This window comes from Myxocyprinus asiaticus, chromosome 35, assembly GCF_019703515.2.
Source record: "Myxocyprinus asiaticus isolate MX2 ecotype Aquarium Trade chromosome 35, UBuf_Myxa_2, whole genome shotgun sequence".
NCBI classification, from domain to species: Eukaryota; Metazoa; Chordata; class Actinopteri; order Cypriniformes; family Catostomidae; genus Myxocyprinus; species Myxocyprinus asiaticus.
The window spans coordinates 12999020-13022168 of record NC_059378.1 but is presented as its reverse complement, the minus strand read 5'-3'; the positions used below and the strand labels follow the sequence as shown (position 1 = coordinate 13022168).

Genomic DNA, 23149 nt, shown 5'->3' with positions numbered 1-23149 from the left:
ATTGTATTGTTTTATTTATTTATTTATGAAACATTTTATTGCCAGATAGAATTATTTTTCAGATTATTTCTTTATTACAACAAAACTAAATTTGTATTTTAAACTACGTGTTGTCATATGAACAACCAGTAAGTAACTCTCATGAGTCTCCTGAGCCTGAAGAACACAACACAGTAACAGTTCTTGGTTTATTTGGAGTGAGTCAATTAATTCAGTCAGCCCCAACTGATTCTTTGATTCACTAAAAAGAGCCAGCTCAGAGTTGTTCATTTGGTAACTGGGCAACACTGGTAGTGCTGTAGTTGTTGATTCACTAAAAAGAACCAGCTCAAAGCAATACTTTTTTTGGGAATCGGAGTACTCTGTCGTGTGTTATATCTCGCGCTGTAGATTCAAAAGAACCGGCTGAAATGAATCATTTGGTTTGGAATCGGTCTACTCTGGTAGAGCTTATGTGTATGAAGATACACAGAAGCAGTGAGGGTTGCTGCGGCGCTTAATGGTAGTGCAGGATGTGAGTGTTTCTATTTAATTCTGTATTTCTTAAATTGTATCAAAATGCAAATGCAAGCAAGTCAATGAAAGTCTAAAATAGTTATAGAGAACAACTCTTCTTACCTTAAAGGTGAAATATGTACCTTTTTTTTTTACATAAAGTTCTATCCCAGTTTATTGTTCATTTGACAACTAAAAGTAAGCAATTTGTGGGTTTACCGCCCCCAAAAGTAAACACTAAGCTTCTCAAGCAATATCAATACATTGATATTTATATTTTGAGCGGCCCGCTCCGCTCCACCCATCACTTTCTAGCTCAGCCTATAGCGTGAGTTTGGGCTGTGGCTACTTGAAGTAGCTTTTCAGCCAGGGGAATATGAACATCCATGGCAGACGTGTACAGAAGAAAATATATTTAGCTTCGTCTACAGATGTTAAAGCCAAAATTCGAAGACTTGCTAAGAGACAGAACAGAGTAAAACCAGAGTGAACATTGGCATTGCATTTACAAGGTGGAGGACACACACACAACACCAATGATGAGATCGCTCTGGCAAACGAGAGCACCAATAACGAGGTCGGCGCACAAATTGCTAATACACCGCCGCCTCCCGCCAATATAGTGGTCTTGTTCAATACGATGTTAAACATTTATCACCTTTTATTTAGAATGGCTTATTTGTTCATAGGGAATCGGAGTGGGAAAGGGCGTGATGAGTCTAAGGTGTTACCAAAGGTTGTTTGAAAACCTACTTTACTTTTGCAATTCCGTTTGGTGCCACTGGTAGCGCAGAAGTTACTGGCTTCACCTTTAAGCATATGAAATGCTGTTTTTTCCTGCTGTCCTTCGATTTTATGGTGTTTTTCACTTAAGTAATATTACACTCTTGAGCTTCAATGATAATACAACTCCACCATTTAAAAATTTAAAAATACTTCATCCATCAAGATGGTCTTTCTCCATCGCTTGCTTACATATTAGAGATATATTGTCATTGTGTCCTATCTGCTTAAAAAAACAGCTAATTACAATAATTAGCTATATACATTATAATGTATGTAAAATTATAACTATGTATGTTAAAAATATTATACATTATTCATATTGTAATGATGAACATGACTATTTGTTATACGCATGCTCTGGTAGTGTTATACATGTGGGTCAGTTTAGGAGCATCAGCTGTTCAGACTAGTATCTGATATGGACTACATTTAAAGTTTCATGTGAACAGCCTTACAAAAAAACAAAACAGATTTGAGCAGAAAATCAGATTTGGGTCACATTCAGCTGCGGTGTGAATGTAGCCTTAGATTAATCAGGATGAAGGGGATGCTTGGGTCTCTTTTTGCAACATTAATTTGTCCTATTTGAATCTTTAAAAAAACCCATTATAATGGAAGATAGATGAGGGTCTGTTCAAGGGTCAAATAGTCTTTACTAAACTAATCAAGCCAAAATAAATGCTACTGTTAACGGAAAATATATATTGAAAATACATAGGAACAAAAAGTGTCTACGCTGTGGCTCTATTGCACTATCAAAACAAAGTTCTGTTTGTTTGAGCATCTCGACTGGCTTGACATAGCAACGCTGACTACAATGATGTGAGTTTGGGGTGGTAATGTCTGTTTGTCCAACCATTGAAATATGGAAAACCTTTTATTTTTGTAGTTCTTTTTGGTGTTACTAATGGTGTAGAAATTACACACTTCACCTTTTAAAAAGAGCTGTTTTACTTCAACAGACTTTTTTTTTTTTTTTTTTTCATTTAGGAAGATCTGTCTCCACTGTAAGTGCCCTCGTGAGGAGCATGTTGTGACAGCCATGCCACTGGAGATGGAGAAGACGGTGACCAAGCTGATGTACGACTTCCAGAGGAACTCGACATCTGACGATGACTCGGGCTGCGCTCTTGAGGAGTACGCCTGGGTGCCACCCGGACTCAAACCTGAACAGGTAACACATAGGTTATTCACTGCTATGTACTCAAATCTGACCCATGTTTTGATAGATGGATGGATGGATGAAAAATGCCTAAAACTAGTCTGGAAGACCAGCAAACCAGCTTAGGCTGGTTCAAGGTGTTTTTTGTTGTTTGTTTTCTTCAGCATTTCTCCATTCTAAAGAAGGATTTCACAGTTGTTTCTTTTATTGTCATGTTTAAATAATAATTGATGCTTGCTGCATGAAACAGTTTTTTAAATGTTCTGAATTCAAATACTCTTTAGAAGAATGTGTCTTTATGATTCCTCAATCCTGCCTTAAGTTTTGTTACTATAGCAATGCTCGGCTTCAGAGGGTTTGTGTATCTTGGTTATAAGGAACTGGTGTGTATAGAGCTCTTTATGGGCCAGTGAAATAATTTATAAACGTGAGTTTCATTTTCTCTATGACCTGAAAGTCGCTATAGCAAAGCGGGTCAATAAGCAATAAACCTCCTACACCATTTGCAATGGGTGTTGGCCAACCCGGGTCACTGGAGGTCATACATTGTGTTTGATCATTTACCATTTATTAATTTGCATCTAACTGCCTAAATTAGCCTAAAAGGTATCTAGGAAAGATGATAGAATTTATTACTCTGGGCTGAGCCTATTTATCATCACTTGTTATTATACAGACAGTATAGACCTTGCTATGATAGAAATTATGGTAGCCAGTATATTGTAGAATTATATCTCAGATATTCTACATTATACTGATAAATGTTTCTCCAGGCTGCATTCCAAGAGTCCTCAGTTTGTAGATGCTCTGGTTTAAGTCAATATGAACAGTTTTGCAGTGTTCAGGCAGATGGATGGGAGGAAGTTGCTGGGATACAAGAACTCTGTGTCCATGCATGTTATTAGCAAGCCATTAATTATGCCTCAGTCTATGCTTTGAAAGCTGGTGTCTGCAGTTTCACCCAGAGTCAGTGATTACCTCAAGCCATGACAAATTAGCTTTACTTACACATAGTGGAAATTAGGCCATTCACATTTATAATTAAAAATGATATCTTTTCTGCTCTGCATTTTAGTAGATTTGAGATCTGATTTGGTGCGAGTAAATCTGTTTTAGTTAGAGATGGGTCATGATGGTCTACTATTTGTTCAACACACTAGTCGTTTAATGAGTTTGAATAAACTATAAGAATAATTATCTTAATTTAGTGGCGGTGCTTTTAATTAGCTTGCTGTGTTAGATTTAGAATTTACCTTTTGGAAAAGTTGCGACTTTAAATTCATAACTCTTCATGCTCAGATGGGCCAGCAAGGAGAAAAAAATTAGTCAAAATATTAACAACTACAGTCTTGACCAACACAAAATAGGTATCGTTTGAAAGCTTAGAAGGTCTACATTCCAATGCTTGCAGGCATTTTGACCAAAACTGAACAAGTACTTTGAAATTGCAGACAAATCAGAAGTGTTCTGTTTTGATAATTGATGGAAAAATGTGCATTGTACAAATTATAGCAATCAGCAAAAACACCAATCTCATCAAATAGCCATGTGTCATATGTTATTGGAAAGCTCTCAAAGAGTAGAGTGCAACCAGCCTATTTGTTTTATTCACAGACAAAAATTAAGCGAGAAATAGCTAAGTACATGTCTTTGACATTTCATGTGAACAGGTGTTGCTTGTATGCCGTGTTTTCACTTATAACTTAAGGACAATTAAACAGAACATAAAATATCACATACTATTACTTGGAGGAGGCGATTATCTTTCAAACGAGCCCACACACAAGGTAATCGGATGCAGAGATCATTAGATAATTAACACTAAGCACAATGTGCACAATGCACACACAGCATCTAGCTGTCTGGCATCTTGCAATCTGGCTGAAAACAGGTTACCTTTCCTGGATCAGCTGACATTATTGGAAATTATGTAGCATCATGGAACACTAAACCAATCGGATTGGGTTCAGATCGGTGTAAAAAGTCATCCATATTTGGGCAAGAGACATGTGATTGGTGAGTGTTACATATGGCCACCAGGAGATGGCTCCAAGTACATCACACAGACGCAATGAGGACTCATGGTACAGAATGAAACTCATTCTGTGAAATCTCATTACTAAAATCCTGTATACATGCTATGCAAACCTCTAGTCATTGTTATATTTGCATGTGTAATTAGTTTATGTACAATTATTATTTTATTTGTTGGGAGAGGCTTTTGGACACTAGGATAAATTATTTTTGTAATGCTATAACTTTGTATTAGATACACAAAGTTTTGTGCAGTTGACATGATTGGGAACAAAACAAAAGCAGTTTTTGGAGCCACCTTATATACACCCTGAGGTATATCATGTCAAATCAGGAAAAAAAAGTTGGCTCAAGTTCTTTTCTTATTTTTCATCAGTTTCTTAGGCTGAGAGTACAATGATCCCAAACACTTGACTCTTTTTTTTTTTTTTGTTTTTTTTTTGGTCATGTTATATTCCTTTCATTTTGAGTATGCCACGGAAACAGGAAATCTTTAAAACACCTTCAGAGCTTAAAGGGTTAAGACTGATAAGTATTTGTCAATCAGACAACCCACTGACTAGTTTATGAAAATATGTTCTTTTGCACATCTTTATACCAAACATGTGAAATTGTGATAGACCGATGTATTGGCCAGGCCAATTTAATTTGCTGATATTTACCCATTTTGCCACTAGGCTGATAAACAGAAGTCTTAACTTTCCTTTGTGTCAGTTATAAAATCTTCCAATAGATTTGTCAATGGATTTAATCCATTTTTGTTTTCAAGTTTGTTGGTTTTTATGAGAATTTGAGTAAATAATGTATAAATTGTTCAATTCACTTTGATATTTAAATTGAGTGTCTGAATTGTTAAAATGTATTTCAACTTTTGTATTGGCCATCATGCTCTCTAGATATCTGTATCAGCCATTGAAAAACCCATATTGATCGACCACTAATGTGAAAGGCTAGTCTTGAAGATTGACCAACATTGTTTTCTCCAGAATCTCTCTGACATTCACATACACTCCCAAATACTCACATGAGTAGAATTAGTTGAGTAATCCAATTAGTCTGCTTTAGAAATCTGATGCCATGATATTTTGAGTCATCTTAGTAACCGCATTTGCCACAGAATATGTATACCACATATTTTTCTTCAATAAATATATTAATGTTAAACCAGCTGAGAAAGAGGAGCATTGGTATTGTTTATTGGTGGGAAGTCAGATGCATTAAGAGACCATAATAAGGCTTGTATTCATAGATCACTATGGCTGAGTTTGCAATTTCATACCGCCATACTAGGCTACTCTTACTATTTATGCTGTATCTATATACTGCAGAAAAAGTTATAGTAAGGTAGTAAGTATACTGTTCCGAACATATGAGAATGTATTCAGAATGTACATGTATTTTATTTGTAAGGAGGATACACACGCAAAAATACAAGTAGCCACAGTTTGAATGAGTGCGTGATATAGTGTACTGCCTGTGCTTATATATTCAGTTAAATTAAAACTTGATTATTATTCAAGTACAATTTATTTTGATTTTGTGTTATGGGGTCTATGTGGATTTACTGTGTCATCCAGCATCCAGTAGGTCTCCTTTCTCTGAGACATTGTCTTTATTTATTCAATGGAAAACAGCTGTTTGGGCTCTGGTTAGTTTGCCCTGAAATCGAGCTTTTTGCGTTGTCCTCACCCTCTCTCTGTATGACTCAAATGCTGTTGCCAGATCCCTTGACACTGGTGCGGGTTGCCAGATCCCTTCCTGCTGATTATAGTTATTTTCACAAGCTGCTCCTCTGGGTGAGTGCTTTGGGCTTCGGGTCCATGTCCTTCTCATCACTGCATCTTGACAGTTGTGTGCTGGCCCAGAGATTGTGTTATTGAGGAGAGAGTGTTGTTGTTGGATGTCTGCACTGTAATTTACTAGGACCAGACCACAGTTGGTGTTTCATGAAATTTTCAGCTATCCCTCAAGAACCTCTGTGCTGGTCCTTCACAAACCCCTTACTGACTCTGTACTGGCCAACACAAGCAACGGAAGTGCCATCGGCTCATATTTAAAGAGACCTCTTTTATTAGGGGGATACATTAAACACCGGACATGGATAGAGGTTTTGGAAAGTCTCCCATACCTCACTGAAGAAGCGTACCAAATGTTTCCCAGCCATTGTTAAAACTAGGGCTGTTGATTTAACATGTTAATTCAGTAAGATCAATTATATAAATTGTGTGTTAATTATGACCCTTGTCTGTAATATAGAATATTTCTAGCATCTGAGCGATTCAAGATTGAAGTACCACCTTTTTCAGCAGGGGGCTGTAAGCAAAAAAAATATTTCCTTGGCTGCTTTTGAATGACCATCAATTAAGAGATTTTTTTTTTTTTTTTTTTTTGGCCGCACAATGGTGTAGTTGTTGCATCTACCAGCAGAGACTAAATGCAGTCAGCCAAATCTTGTCAAAATTACACACCTTTACGGTGAACAATGGTGCTTGCATGTATTATATTTCATTAGCTGTAACAATTTGTGTCTCAGTAGCTATTCAGCATTGTTTTATAGGATCTCTATTTATTCCTCGCTGTTTATTTGGTATGGAGACAGAGGCAGATGGGCCCCCGCCCTATATCAGATTAAGCCATTAGCCCATCAGATAGGTTTGGCTGGGTGGTCAGAGGCTCCAGGACCATATTATGACTTGCTAAGCTTGCCTATTTGCTTCCTAAATACTTTAGCCACTATTTTGCCAAAATACAATAATTATAGGATTTAGACCTATGATAAGACAACTATGTCATTTTATGGTTAATTAAGTTGGGATGAGCTCTGGACATACATCACATTATCTTGAGATAAAGGATCCCCATATAAGCACGTCAGGAGGGTTTGGAAGGACAGATTCCATTAACTCTGCATTGGTCATCCATAAATCACCCTGACTGCTATAGCTGTGCGTGTATGTGTGAGAGAGCTCATGTGTGAATGGCAAGGACATTGGGGGAAATGGGGGGGAAGGGGTTAACAACAACAGGGTTATAGAAATTCCACCCCTGTGTTTGTGACATTGTCACCAAAGTGCCAAAATCATTCTAGTGTTTGGCTGATCAACAAACCATTTGTGAACAACTCTTTGGTCCCCCCCCCCCCCCCAAAAAAAAAAAACCCCAAAAAAAACCCCAAAAAACTCCACTTGCAAACCTGGTGTTTTTGAAAGCTCAGTTGTAGTAGCATGAATCATGTCTACACTTTGGGGGGAAAAAAAATTCTCTAAAGAAATTAATGTATATTGGACCAGACGCTCTGAATATGTAATGTTGGGTCCCTGGATGCTGGGCTTTACTGGGAGTCTATGAGAGTATCATATGTGCTAATTGTATTGGAAAACGTATCTGATTGAAAAGCCCAATGTTTAATAAACAATCAGTGTATTTTGTCCCACCTGGAAGCCTAGCTTCTCTATATGATGATTGGACGAGCTCTCAGATTGGCAGGACTTTTCAACAAAAGGCTAGTAATTAACACTGCCTGAAAGTGTTTGAAATTTAAAAACAATTCCACACCTGTAGTGCTCTGAGATACAACAGACTTTAACTGTGTCTATAATACATTGTTTAATTGTAGTTCATCTTTCACAGTCTTGTTTCATTCTTATTACCATTTGTAAATAAATACTGGGGGAAAAAAAAAAAAAAAAAGAGTTCTAAGCTTGGTCAATTAAGTAATTTTATTGTTAAAGGTGCTCTCAGTAATTTTTTGAAGTATGTCAAAGTATGGCTTGCACTGACACCTAGTGGCCTGAATGCTGCATCATTCAAACACAGTAGTTTTCAGTTACCAATCCCATTGCAGAAATTCACGATGCACAGTAAACCAGGATTAATTTAATCCATGAATGAAAGTTCCAATAACAGGGCAGTTACTGAGATTAAGTGAGTAGTGTTCAGCTTTTCATGTGATGCCAACATGGCACCCCTGCTCCATGTAGAATAAAAGAGCTTTTATAAGATTATTGATATGGCTGAACTCTTCATCTCACATGAGTGGTTATAATTTTATACATATGTTTCAAAATTACTATTCATTTCTTTAGAAGTAAAACATTTTAAATGAGGAAAAAAATACTGAGTGCACCTTTAAGTTGGAGTTTAATAAGCAGCTTTTAGAGAAACATTGCACTAAAATAAAATTTAATATATATATATATATATAGATATATATATAGATATATATATATATATATATATATATATATATATATATATATATATATATATATATATATATATATATATATATATATATATATATATATATATATATATATAGATATATATACATATAGATATAAGTACACTTTTGCTATTGTTAAGGGACATCTGTGCTTGCCCACTCTTGAAAAGCACCACCCGCCTCTGCTGTATGTATGTATGTATGTATATATTGGTATATTCATAGATGTAATGTTCTCCCATGTCATTTCAGGTGCATCAGTATTATAGTTCTTTGCCAGAGGATAAGGTACCATACGTGAACAGTCCTGGGGAGAAACATCGCATCAAACAGCTTCTGCATCAGCTGCCCCCACATGACAACGAGGTAAGATCACCATGGTGTCTTGCATGAAAAGGTCACCATTCAAGGAATGCATGTACATTGGTGCTTGTCATCATTTACAGTGTGTGTATTTTTGAGACACCACTGACACAAGCTCTTGTTGTGCAGGTACGATACTGTAACAGTTTGGATGATGAGGAAAAGAGGGAGCTGAAGCTCTTTAGTAACCAGAGAAAGAGAGAAAACCTGGGCCGTGGTAACGTCAGGCCCTTTCCTGTGACTATGACTGGAGCAATATGTGAACAGGTGTGTGTTCAAGTGTTCATATTTGTGTGTGGATTGGCTTAAGTGAAATTGCTCTGAATGGTGGTTAGTTTCATTTTTCCTGGAACTGAATGTGAAAATATAACTAAAATATTGATTCTTGGCGATTGAATAGTGATACAGTACAGTGAAGTAAAATATTGTAACATTTTGAAATCTATTTCCCCTTCACCTCTAGTGGGTTGTAAAGCTACCTCTTTAGATGTTCTTTGCATTGTGTGTGTGTGTGTGTGTGTGTGTGTGTGTTAGCCCACCTGGGATGTCGTGTAAGTGCCAGTAAGTGAATTAGAGCTGAGTCTAAGCTGGATATGCATGTGTGTGACCACCTGCCTTGCTTCTCTCTGTCCTTCTCTTAGCTCTCAGGAACAGATGTCACAATGACATAGTTTGGCTTTTGTGGAATGTTTTACATTTATCCTCAGCTTTGCCACAGTTAGTCTCCAGTGCTGTCGAAAACCCAAAGTACACTTCGGTCAGGCGCGAATGCTAAACGTCTGCGTTCAGGACGCGTGATGTAAATTTCGTCATCAGCAGAGTGCTCAAGCACTGAATGCGTTTGGCATGATTTTTCTAAAGGCGCGGTCACATTTACCTTTGCAAGGCGAAGTTCCGAAGGCAAAGAAGGCGTGGGTGGATGTTGAACTCTTGTGAAACCATCAAAAAACGAATTGCCAAGCAGCTGGTTGAGTTAAGTTAAAAAGAAACTCAGAAGCACCACCCACACAGAGGTCACTGCCAAACCAAGCAACTTCCTATTTGTCAACGTGGTGAATTCACCTGTCCAAGTTCACCAAATTTGAAAATCCACAAGAGGAAATTCTTCAAAACCGAAAGTCCATTGCATGGATTCCCATCAAGATGACTATTTCGCCCATGGAATTTCATCATGCAAATGTGACCGTGCCTTAACCGCGCATACTCTGAACACACTGTATGCGCATGCACCTGGAATTATTTGCACTAATTAGTGGGTCCATAAGGTGGCAACACTTACATTTGAGTCCTTACTGTCACGAAAAAGCGCAAGGAGAACATGTAATCGCCAGTAAACAATAGAAGATGATTGTGTAAACAACAACAGTGAATGTGCACATCAAGAACGTGTGTGTCAGGAGATACCTGCATCTATATAACTTGAGTCTGAAGGAATATAAAGACCTCTTTATGGGTCTAAACTCTTGAAGATTAGTAGTCCAGTCTCTCATAGCAGTAATAGCACACATGCGCCAACCGCCTGTGTATGCGAGCATAGTTAAATGAAGTATACTTTGAAAGGCTAGCATTCAACGGTATGCAGAAGCCAAGTGTTCGGGTCAAACCAAAGTATGCTTTGGGCTTGAAGGATGCAGTCTTTTCAATAAAAATGGGTCTCGAAATTAACTGACTCAGAAGTGTGTTTGTGGGTAGGTGCACACATCTGTCTATCCCATTAAACATTTGCTCACTCTACGCATGGCATCTGATATTGGAAAATGCTGAGCAGAATCTTTAATGAAGAAACCAGCACTGTGATCAGCTAATATCAGCTATGCATTTCTGTTCTCAAAGAGAGATCGAGTTGCCACTTGTCCGTTAAAGAAATAAGCTGCGAGAGGCTGTGCGTTACAGTGGTTTTACCACGCAAAAGGGGTGTTTTTAATCACGACACAAAGAGGAAACCCCCTAACCTGTGGTATAATCACTGTAACGCACATTGGTTCCTTGCTTTTATAAAATAAACCATTCTTTCAAAAAAAAAAAATATCATTCATTAACTTAACAGTAAGTTGCCAAGCTATTTAGCAACTTGGTGCTTTAATATATAATGTGCTGTCACAGGAGTGTTATTAGTCATTTTACAGTGGCTTCAAACATGTCTCAGTCATTCAGAATTTAGAATCAAAACTTTTTTCCCCATGCACTGTGTCGCTGTACATACTCAAGGTTGCTCAGAATGGGTCTTGGGCAGAGCTTATTGATCTAATCTTTCACCCTGCTGCTAAATTACCTATATATGTCACTGAGACTCTGTGCTTATACTGCTCTCCCTTTAACTCTTTCTTACCCATTAACACTCCATGCATTTTTTTTTTTTTTTTTAATTTATTTATTTTTTATATAAGTGTGGAGGACAGATAAATGGAGGTGACATTGCTGTCTTTGCATCACGAGCGGGTCATGGGGTGTGCTGGCACCCACAGTGCTTTGTGTGTAGCATGTGTGACGAGCTGCTGGTGGATCTTATCTACTTCTACCAGGATGGGAAGATCTACTGTGGCCGCCACCATGCCGAGAGACTCAAACCCCGTTGTTCAGCCTGTGATGAGGTAAGACACTCTCACTCTGCAGTTACTGGACCTAAACCTCTTGGCATTAATAAATGTCATATTAGTATGCTGCAATAATCCATCAGTCCCCAATGAAACCCTGCAGATATGTGTAATATAGGCTTAACAATACTTTTTATAACACTTCTAGCTGTTCCTGTCTGGTGTGAGGTCGCAAAATAGTACAGATATCTTATGGAGAAACATTTTGATATGTATTTAAGGTGAAGTGTGTAAATACTATGCCATTAGCATCACCAGGCGGAATTGTAAAAAATAGATTGTCCCACCCCAAACTTGTGCCATTGGTTCAGCCGATGTTGCTATGTTGGGATGTTCAAAACGAATAGAGCAATATTTAAAAAGCCACAGTGTTTACACTTTGGGTAAGCTATCAATCTATCATTGGCTTACTTATACAGAGGCAATCATGTTAAACTGGGACAGGAGGAAATGGTATTATTTTACCATTGAAAGCATCATATCACCTTATGTACAGAAGAAAAATTAAAATAGTTAATAGTCTCACACGTGTTTTGTAGTTAAAGATGGCATACAAAGAGCCTTGAGTTTCTCTAGTTCACATTTCATGTCAAGACAGCTGAATACATTGCACAATTACCATGGTTACAGAACTTCATCTTTGTACTGAATTACTGAGTCTGTTGCCTCAGCAGTGCCAGTATATTTTGTCCTTTCAGCTAGGGCTGCAACTAACAACTATTTTAATAATCCGTTAAAATTGCTATCTCCTTCTATTAATCATTTTAATTTGATATTCCATCTTGCCTAATGTTCAAAATGAAGTCACTATAATGTTTTCTATACATTGTGTGCAAAAATGGTTTAAAATACTGTATAAAGTGATTAAAACCTTTTCACAGTTTGAAATCAGCGAACAGTTTAAAGGTGCACTCAGTGTTCTTACGGACTTACACTGACAGCCAGGGGCGTGTATGTGGCATTATTCAGACGCAACGTTTTTAGTTACCGATTGCATTGTAGAAATTCACTATTCACAGTAAATCAGGATTAATTTAATCCCTGAGTGAAAGTGTCCAATAACAGGGCAGTGACTGAGATTAAGCCATTGTTATTAGACTGTTCTTGTGATCCTAGCATTGATCATTCACAGTCTGCGATCAGCCATATAGTGTGCGTGCCAAACGACAGAATACAAAAGACTGTTTGTCACTGGGCACTGACTGTAAATCCAGTAGTGTGCGCTTGGCCTTAAATAATCAAATTTACCAAATAAGTATTAACTAGTAAATGTGGGTGGGGGGGGGGTTTCACCATAGCGTTTCACCACATTATGGTTGTCCATGACTAATCGATTATTTTTTTCATTATTATCAATAGTTTTCTGCCACTGCAGAAATTCTCACTCCTGTCTCACTCTCTTTCTGTTGCTCTGTTCTTTTCTGTTTTTGTCTCTCAGATTATTTTTGCAGATGAGTGCACAGAAGCAGAGGGCAGACACTGGCACATGAAACACTTCTGCTGTTTTGAGTGTGAAACGGTTCTGGGCGGCCAGCGTTACATCATGAAAGAGGGCCGTCCATACTGTTGCACCTGCTTTGAGTCGCTGTATGCAGAATACTGTGACTCCTGTGGGGAACACATTGGTAAGAGCCCATCAATCAGATTCAGTGTCTCCCTGCCTTGCGTTTACTCAATCCCTGCTGAAAAGATGGTTTGCTGGTCTCCAAATCTGGTTAAGATGATTTTTATTGGCTAGATTTAGAGGGGTTTGGTCTATTTGGGCCAGCAAACCATCTTAGGCTGTTTTAAGTTTTTTTTTTTTTTTTTTTTTTTTTTTAAGCAGGGATGCTAGTCTACTTATCCCAGAAGTTCCTCATCTTTGCTTCTGCAGAAATTGCACTGCTGCAACTGCTAAGGGACGACTGACCTGCTTTTGTTAATAACAGATATTAATAAAAGATATTAAGCAATAATACAAAACATATCCTAAGAGCCGCAACACAAGTTTGAGTTTAGCCGTAGAATTTGGCTTTCACTTTGAGCCGAGTTTTGGCAGCTTGTTTCATCGAAATTCAAATCTTGAATTACTTTCCACACAGGACCACAAAGTAATTTTGTGAAACTGATTATAAACAGGAACCATTAGTGAAGGTTTTGAAAACAGATGTTGTCCATTAGGGCCTTTTTAAAAGAGCTGTGATTCCGATATAATGTATTTCTGCAGTATGTGGCGTGCTGTATAATCAGTTTTCTGTAAACAAGTCTACACCTCATGGGAAGGAGGCAATTTTACTCTATCTTTGTTCCGTGTATGTTCATTCGCATTAATCCTGCTATAAAGGTGAAGTTGCTCATGGAAAATTATTGTAATTTACAAACTTTTCACCATTGTATAATATATCCATTAGTGTGGATTGTAAACTCTTCACAGAATACAAAAACGTTAAGTGCTACAAAATCTTTTTTTAACATTTTTTACGCCATGCCTAAAAGATTACTCACTTGTGCTTTTGCAGTAATGCAATGTGGTTTATGAGTGCAATACTTTCCTGTGTTACATGCATTACACACAGGTCATATGTACATACTGTAAGTCCTCTGATTGTGTTGTATTCCAGGTATTGACCAAGGACAGATGACATATGACGGCCAACACTGGCATGCCACCGAAGCCTGTTTTAGCTGTGCCCGCTGTAAGAAGTCTCTGCTCGGCCGCCCCTTTCTACCTAAGCAGGGTCAGATCTTCTGCTCTCGGGTGTGTAGCATCGGCGATGACCAAAACAGCTCTGATTTATCAGATTCTGCTTTCCAGAGCGCTCGTTCCCGTGAGGCTCGGCACAGCAACTCCAAATCCAACAAGAGCACCAATAACATTGGTTCTGAAGTGGAAAGGGGCCAGGGGAGGAATGGTTCTGCAGGGTGTTACTCTGCTGATGTTGACCCACTTTCCCTTCAAATGGACTTGCTTAGTCTGTCCAGTCAAACGACCAGTCTGACTCGAGAACCCCCATCCTGGAAGACACATTCGGAGATGTATGGATATGAGAGCCATAATGAACTCTCTTCAAACCCTCTTCATTTACTCAGTCAATGCAACATCCGGACTTCTTATCCTTCAAATCTATCCCCTGGTCTCCCAGCAGATCCCTGGCCTAAGGAATCGAGGAGACCTCCCATTTCTGCTCTAAAAGGACAGTCTTTGAATGAGAACTGGTTCCAGCCGGGACCAGAGGACTATTACGCACCCAAAATGAGGACACAGGCTAGCTTTAGTGAAGTTCCACCGAACAGCTTCATGGATAAGCGGTCCATAAGCTTGCATGTATTCCAGAGGGAGAAAGAGAAGGAAATTGGGCCACAGATGGGCCGCAGCAGGAACCCCATCAGTGCACTTAGCTTTAGCGAGCAACTCACACCATTGGAGCAAACGCCACATGGCTCAGTGGTGTCACTGGCTCTGTCTAATGCTACAGGTACATTGCATTCTTTTTAATCTAGAAACTAGAGGTTGACTGATAGTGGATTTTGCTGATATGATAACTAAGCTGGTGGAAATGGCCAATAAACCAATTTTTATTTCACCTGTTATAAAAACTGTTTGCAACTATTGAATAGATTTTGCAGATAACTGATAGTTCGGAAAAGCAACTATCGGTGCCAATATATCGGTATCAGTTGTTTCTGGGGGATTAAGCAGTGAAATTGTTGAAGCCCCATGAGATCAAAAGATTTGTGGATGTGACACAAATTAAAGGCTAATGGTTATTTAAAAAATAAAGAGATGAACCCTTCAATGTACCCCAACCAAATTTCCTGTTTCAATAGGATATACAACAAGAATGGAAAGAATACTGGGGTCTTCACAGGGTCTTTAACAGATCATCATTTAACAATGTTTTACAGTTGTGCTATTTGTCCAGCTCTTTAATATATTGCCAGACTTATTTTATGGTCTGGTAATGATGTAATAGAACATTACAGCTATCTTACATGTGTTTCTTGTGTGCAGGCACCTCTGCAGATGACGGCAGTAAACGGCAGGAGCACTTGTCTCGTTTCTCAATGCCAGATTTGAGCAAAGATTCTGGCATGAATGTGTCTGAAAAGAGTAATATGGGCACACTTAACTCTTCTGTACAGTTCCACAGCTCAGAATCGCTCCGCAGCCTGAACTCCGCACAGCCCTACCAGAAGCTCGAGGCCCCGATGCAAGTCAAATTCCCTGGGCAATACCCCTGTGAACTTCCTGGAATTAATGCTTTGCCACCTGGATTTGCCTACCAAGAGGAGGATCAAGCAAGCTTAGTGAGCAATGCCAACAACGCTCGTCTACCACCCATGAGCGAACGGAATCGCCGCCGCTGCGTCGACCAGGAAGAGCCACGCCGAAGACACCACCATCGCCGCTCTCACCGTTCCAGACGTTCACGTTCAGAAAATGCACTTAACCTTGCTGCTGAGCACCGTCCAGCCCGAAAGCATTCTCAGCTTCATGTTCGTGAGGATTACGACCAGTTTCCTCCTCCTCGTGGGCCACGGGACCCACACTGTGGTGGAAGTGGCAGGTTGAGGCAGCAGCCGTTCAGACCTTGCCCTCGGACAACCTCTGACCTGACGCTTCAAAACCCCGCCCCACACCGACATCAGAGCCTTTATTCGTGGGACCAGTGTGATTATGATGATGATTGGTGCTCAACATGTTCCTCATCTTCTGAGTCAGAGGATGAAGGTTATTTTCTGGGTGAGCCCATTCCCAGACCGGTACAGCTGAGGTATATGACCAGCGAAGAGTTACTACGCAAATACTCTTCAGGACCGGGCGCATCCAATCAGTTTGGGAGCCGTGGACAATTACACACACGCAAACGTAGGAAAAGCAAAAACTGCATTATCTCCTAAAAGTTACGCCTGCTGCACCCTGCACAGTCTGTACAACAAGATTTCATCCTAGATCTTAGTCAGGGTAGACGGCATTTTTAATTTGATGCGAGTCTTGTTTCCATTTGCATCAAATTAAAGGTGCACTTATTAAATATTTTTCTCATTGCTTAACTTTTAAACTAGTAGAATAGTATTTTTTACAAAAGTTCAAAATCATGTACATTAGAGGTCGACCGAAAGTGGATTTTGCTGATACCAATAATTGGTTTGTGGAAAAGACAGATAACTGATTAATCGGACGATAGTTTTTAAAACCGATTTATAGAATGTAAAAAAAGGAAAAAAAAAACTTTTATTAGCCTTTCCTTACTATGATGGGCATAGAGTCCACAAGAGTCCAAAATGAATACAATCCCAGATGTAGTTTCTTGTGCAACCAAAATCCCAGTAATATTCAGAAAAAAAAAAAAGAGCGTTACACGTGACTGTGAACAAGCCCGAAATACACTTGCTTATTTTGGGACTCTTATTTTAAAATGACAGAGACATGGCTCCATTACAATGCTCTATATTTAAGTATTTTAATTGAGCCTTTTAACCAAATTAAGCTTTAAGCCTATTTATTAATCGGATTAATGATTGTGTGTGTGTGTGATATGTGTGTGTGTATATATATATATATATATATATATATATATATATATATATATATATATATATATATATATATATACATATATACACACACACACACACACACACAGTACTGTGCGAAAGGTTTAGACACTTGTGAAAAATGTTGCATAGTGAGGATGTCTTCAGAAAATAATGAAATAAATAGTTTTCATTTATCACTAAATGTCATACAAAGTCCAGTAAACATAAAAAAGCAAAATCAATATTCGGTGTGACCACCTTTGTCTTTAAAACAGCACCAATTCTCCTAGGTACACCTGGACACAGTTTTTCTTGGTTGTTGGCAGATAGGAAGTTCCAAGCTTCTTGGAGAATTCACCACAGTTGCTTCTGTCTCTATATGTAATCTCAGACAGACACAATGTTCAGTGGGGGGCTTTGTGGGGGCCATGACATCTGTTGCAGGGCTTCCTGTTCTTCTATTCTAATCTTTTCTATTTGCAAAAGTAATGTTTGGGAGTCTAACATTTATATTTCCTATTGACACACTAAAGCTGAAGATATAAATAACCATCTTAAGACAAATGCTTTTGTGAAACATCTTATGTGCCTAAGACTTTTGCACAGTACTGTATATATTTCACCAGGTGAGGTTTTTTATTATTCAAAAGATATGGAGTTTTAGACAATGTATGTGCTGATGGGGCATGATTCCATATAGTTCCATATTGTTTTTCATGCCCTCACTTCTATTTAAAATACCTGATTTATCTAATAATAATAACAGAATTTGCATTGAAGTAAGGAAAAAAATCTGGATGAATATTGTCAGTCAGTGATAGTTTTTATTTCATCTCTAAAGGCCGCCGTCATACTGTAGAACCAAGTTGTTCTAACTGTAGAATATTCCAGTGCCGGCCATAGAGGAACAGGGAGAAATAAAAAAAAACAATTGGCATAGATTTTTGCAGATAACCGATTGTTCCAAAAAACAACTATCAGCACAGATTAATCAGTAAAACCGATATATCAGTCTACCGCTAATGTACATTCACATGATATGAAGACTCTATTCATATCAGAGAAAAGGCTGCTTTATTCTACATATTGTGCTGGGTGCACATTCATGAGCCCTGCCATGTTAAGATCATGTGACCAGCCAAATATTAATAGCTTTTGTCTGAGTAAACCCCTGTAATCGGATGCTTTCACTTGTAGAATATATTAATTAATGGCTGACTGCAAATAGTGCATTTATACAACGGCATCAGTAAATAAACTTCTGTTTTTGCATTATGCTCTATCTACACTACTAGGTGACGGTGCAAAATGAACAAAGTTTACTGAGTGCACAGTTAAATATGCCATTTACCCTGACTAAGGTCCATTGCAAATAACTGTTGAAAGGTTTTTCAGTGTTGTGAGACTTTCAGTGAATAATGCACAGTAATTTAATTTCACACCTTAAATGCATTGCATACACTTGTTTTCCCATTTGAATTTTTCAAATTCTGTATGTTACATTTTTTTTTTTATTATTTGTTTTATTCACCTTTTCTCTGCAGCACTGTTGCCGCGCTTGTTACAGCTAATGTGCAATTGTTCGTTATGTAAAACATTCAGGCATAGTGCCTTTTTTTCCTGAAAAGTTCTGAAAGTTTACTGCTTTGGGCTGAAAAGCCCATTTTAGTCAGTAATGAGATGTATATACGCAATCGAATGAAGAAAATTCACTAAGTTAAGGATGTAATATAAATTCTGTAAATGACGTATGACATATTTTTATATTTTGTATTAATAGAATCATGTACTAATAATGTAGAGAACATGGTAATGGCATGCACATTAATTTGCTGATTTTTGTCCTGTATTGGAAATTAAAGTATTTCTGTGAGAGATTTGATTGACCAGCTCTTGGTTCCTCATCATCAGAGGATTCTGTGATCTCTGACTCCGATAAGACACAAACATGTTTGGCATCTGCTCAATGCATTAATGCAAAATACCACAGTGCAAGCAATGATCCAAATGTCTGGTTTTGGTTTTACTGATACACCTCATTGCTAATTACAGATCTAAGGTAAATTCAGCATTTTAACTTTGAGCTACCTTCAGTTTTGGATTTTAACTGTGGGGAAAATGTTAAGCAGCTCATTATTTACACATTAAAGGGATAGTTCACCAAAAAAATTAACACTCTCTTACTCACCTTCATGCCATCCCAAATGCGTATGACTTTCTTCTGCTGAACATAGTTTTAGAAAAATATCTCTGCTCTGAAGGTCCATACTATGTAAGTGAATGGTGGCCAGAACTTTGAAGGTCCAAAAAGCATATAAAGGCAGCATAAAAGTAATCCATAGGACTTCAGTGGTTTAATCCATGGCTTCAGAAGCGATATGATAGATGTGGGTCCACAGAAGAAGAAACCTCATTTGGGTTTAGAATTAAATAAATTTGACTAAATGAGAGAATTTTCATTTTTGGTCTGGGCTATTCTTAGTTACAGGGTTCCCATGGTCATGGAAAACCTGCAAATGTCAGGGAATCTAAAAAAAATGGAGACTAAAATAAGGCCTCATAGAAATTCATGGAAATTTCTATATTTAACTAGAATTTTTTTTTTTTTTCTGCTCTAAAATGCATTTATAGAGTCAAACTTGCTCGCAAGCCATAGTGATGTCAGATGTGAGCAAATGCTTTGAGTCGGTTCTTTTCAGTGAATTGGCCAATCTGGGTCACAGAACTGTTTGAAAGATTTATCAAATCGGTCTGAAGTAATTAACATTTTTAAAAATCCTAATCCAGTAACAATGAGTGGGCAGGTCATGGAAATCCACTGGTCAAAAAGTGTCAGAAGTTAAGAACATTGAAAAACATTTGTGTCATTATCAATTTCGCACAAGCTAAAAGGAAATGCCTATGTATATCTGGACTGTGTATCTGTACATTCCAGTCCATACTGGCAAAGTGAAGCAGAAACATTCAGCTATCATATTACACCTAGACCCCGAATGCTACTTTAACTGCTCACTAACACATTTGTGGTTTTCATATGTATAAGCCATTACCACACTCCCATGTGCTCAAAGTCTGAAAAATGTATCTGAACTGTAGACTTGTTTAAAAGTGGCAAAGTACTAATGCCCCTGACAGACCCGAAACATTAGAGGATTTGCGCTACTGTCTGAGGAATGTTTGTCCTCATATGTACTTGGTGGTCAGAAGAGTCATGGAGCAAGAGCTTGAGTTGGCAGTGTTATGGTAGGACCAGCTGCATAAACATGTGATCTACGTTAGAGCTTTGGCCAAGTGACAGGGAGGAATTATTCCTGTCCCTTTCTGTTTTCTCTCCTTTACCTCAGATCATGAGAACTTTGCAGACATTTTCAGCAGAAGAAGGGACACCTATTGATACAAAATGAATAAAATAAATGCTTATTTAATCTTTCTTAGAACTTTTGAAAGAAGGCCTGCACAAAAAGCCTTTTTTGTATACCAGGCTACAAACCAAAAGTTAATACTTTCATAGACTGCATAGTTGATTTCAACAGTGCAGTGAATGTGCAGAGAAAGGGCAGTTTAATTCTCATTGGTATCTTTTGCTCTGTTGATCAATACATATTGCCTCTTCAGCACATAAAACACGTTTCCTGTTTGCTGGTCATTTAGTCACAATTTTTAAAGTCTGTATTTTGCTGGATACAGTGGAAAGAGCTACTTCTACCGTGTATTTTGAAAGTAAAGCGAAATGATTTGAAAATGCCACCGACTGCATGATTCAGTGTTTCAATATGCAATAATAGCTCCTAGGGGAACACTGAGGTCTGAAACTGTAGACAAAGCAAAACCATGAAATTGTGAGATAATTCAAGTGTGACTTATGATGAAAACTCTGAAACTTGTCTTTGCTGTTAAGGGCAGTGGCTCATGTCTGCTTTTCCCTGAAGATTTCAGATAATTTGCTAAATGAAAATATGTGCAATGACATATGGCCACCAATCAACCAATGTTCCTGCATTCCTCTTGGCTGAAATGATCATGAGATTATGTGGCAGAGTTAAGCACAGAGAACTGTGGCTCAGATAAGCACAAGCTCATAAAAATGCTCCTGTCTGTGCATATTTAGGAAATTTTAGGTGATGAAGTCTTGTGACTTGGTCTCTTATGAGTTATTTTACCAAAATTTTTAATTTATATATATATATATATATATATATATATATATATATATATATATATATATATTATAAAATTGACTGTATTATACAGTATATACACTGATTAGCCACAACATTAAAACCACTGACAGGTGAAGTGAATAGCATTTATTATCTCATTACAATGGCACCTGTCAAGGGGTGGGATATATTAGGCAGCAAGTGAACAGTCAGTTCTTGAATTTGTGTTGGAAGCAGGGAAAAAGGGCAATTGTTAGGATCTGAGTGACTTTGAAATGGGCCAAATTGTAATGGCTAGACGACTGGGTCAGAGCATCTCCAAAACGACAGGTCTTGTGGGGTGTTCCTTGTATGTAGTGGTTAGTACCTACCAAAAGTGGTCCAAGGAAGGTCAACAGGTGAACCGGCGACAGGGTCATGGGCGCCCAAGGCTTATTGATGCGTGTGGGGAGCGAAGGCTAGCCTGTCTGGTCCGATCCCACAGAAGAACAACTGTAGCACAAATTGCTGAAAAACTTTAAGCTGGCCATGATAGAAAGGTGTCAGAACACACAGTGCATCGCAGCTTGCTGCATATGTGGCTACATAGACCAGTTAGAGTGCCCATGCTGACCCCATCCACTGCCGAAAGCGCCCACAATGGGCACGTAAGCGTCAGAACTGGACCATGGAGCAATGGAAGAAGGTGGCCTGGTCCGATGAATGACATTTTCTTTTAGATCATGTGGACGGCCGGGTGCGTGTGCATCGTTTACCTGGGGAAGAGATGGCAGCAGGATGCACCATGGGAAGAAGGCAGGCCAGCGGAGGCAGTGTGATGCTCTGGGCAATGTTCTGCTGGGAAACCTTGGGTCCTGGCATTCATGTGGATGTTACCTTGACACGTACCACCTACCTAAAGATTGTTGCAGACCACATACACCCCTTCATGGCAACAGTATTCCCTGATGGCAGTGGCCTCTTTCAGCAGGATAATGTGCCCTGCCACACTGCGAAATTGTTCAGGAATGGTTTGAGGAACATGACAAAGTGTTCAAGGTGTTGAATTGGCCACTAAATTCCCCAGATCTCAATCCAATTGAGCATCTATGGGATGTGCTGGACCAACAAGTCCGATCCATGGAGGCCCCACCTTGCAACTTACAGGACTTAAAGGATCTGCTGCTAATGTCTTGGTGCCAGATACAACAGGAAACCTTCAGATGTCTTGTGGAGTCCATGCCTACATGATATTAGGCAGGTGGTTTTAGTGTTGTCGCTGATCGGTGTATATGTATATATATATATATATATATATACAGTTGAAGTCAAAATTTACATACACCTTAGCCAAATACATTTAAACTCAGGTTTTCACAATTCCTGACATTTAATCATAGAAAACATTCCCTGTCTTAGGTCAGTTAGGATCACTACTTTATTTTAAGAATGTGAAATGTCAGAATAATAGTAGAGAGAATGATTTATTTCATCACATTCCCAGTGGGTCAGAATTTACATGCACTTTGTTAGTATCTGTTATCATTGCCTTTAAATTGTTTAACTTGGGTCAAAAGTTTTTGATAGCATTCTCACAATAAGTTGTTGGAATTTTGGCCCATTCCTACACACAGAGAACTGGTGTAACTGAGTCAGGTTTGTAGGCCTCCTTGCTCGCACATGCTTTTTCAGTTCTGCCCACAAATTTTCTATCAGATGTGATGGCCACTCCAATACCTTGGCTTTGTTGTCCTTATGCCATTTTGCCAGAACTTTGGAGGGATGCTAGGGGTGATTGTCCATTTGGAAGACCCATTTGCAACCGAGCTTT

The 23149-nt window shown here is 38.5% G+C and overlaps 1 protein-coding gene across 2 annotated transcripts in view; it reads left to right on the top strand.

Moving 5' to 3' along the window:
* LOC127426002 (prickle-like protein 2) overlaps positions 1-17170 on the top strand; it is a 138894-nt gene extending 121724 nt beyond the window's left edge. For both annotated transcript variants that reach the window (XM_051672407.1, XM_051672408.1), the window contains 7 exons: positions 2272-2455; positions 8955-9068; positions 9195-9332; positions 11453-11656; positions 13098-13284; positions 14260-15114; positions 15651-17170. In XM_051672407.1, coding sequence (XP_051528367.1) covers positions 2272-2455; positions 8955-9068; positions 9195-9332; positions 11453-11656; positions 13098-13284; positions 14260-15114; positions 15651-16540 — 2572 coding nt within the window. In that variant the 3' untranslated portion in view covers positions 16541-17170. The remainder of the gene's footprint in view (positions 1-2271; positions 2456-8954; positions 9069-9194; positions 9333-11452; positions 11657-13097; positions 13285-14259; positions 15115-15650) is intronic.
* The last annotated feature ends 5979 nt before the right edge of the window (positions 17171-23149 follow it).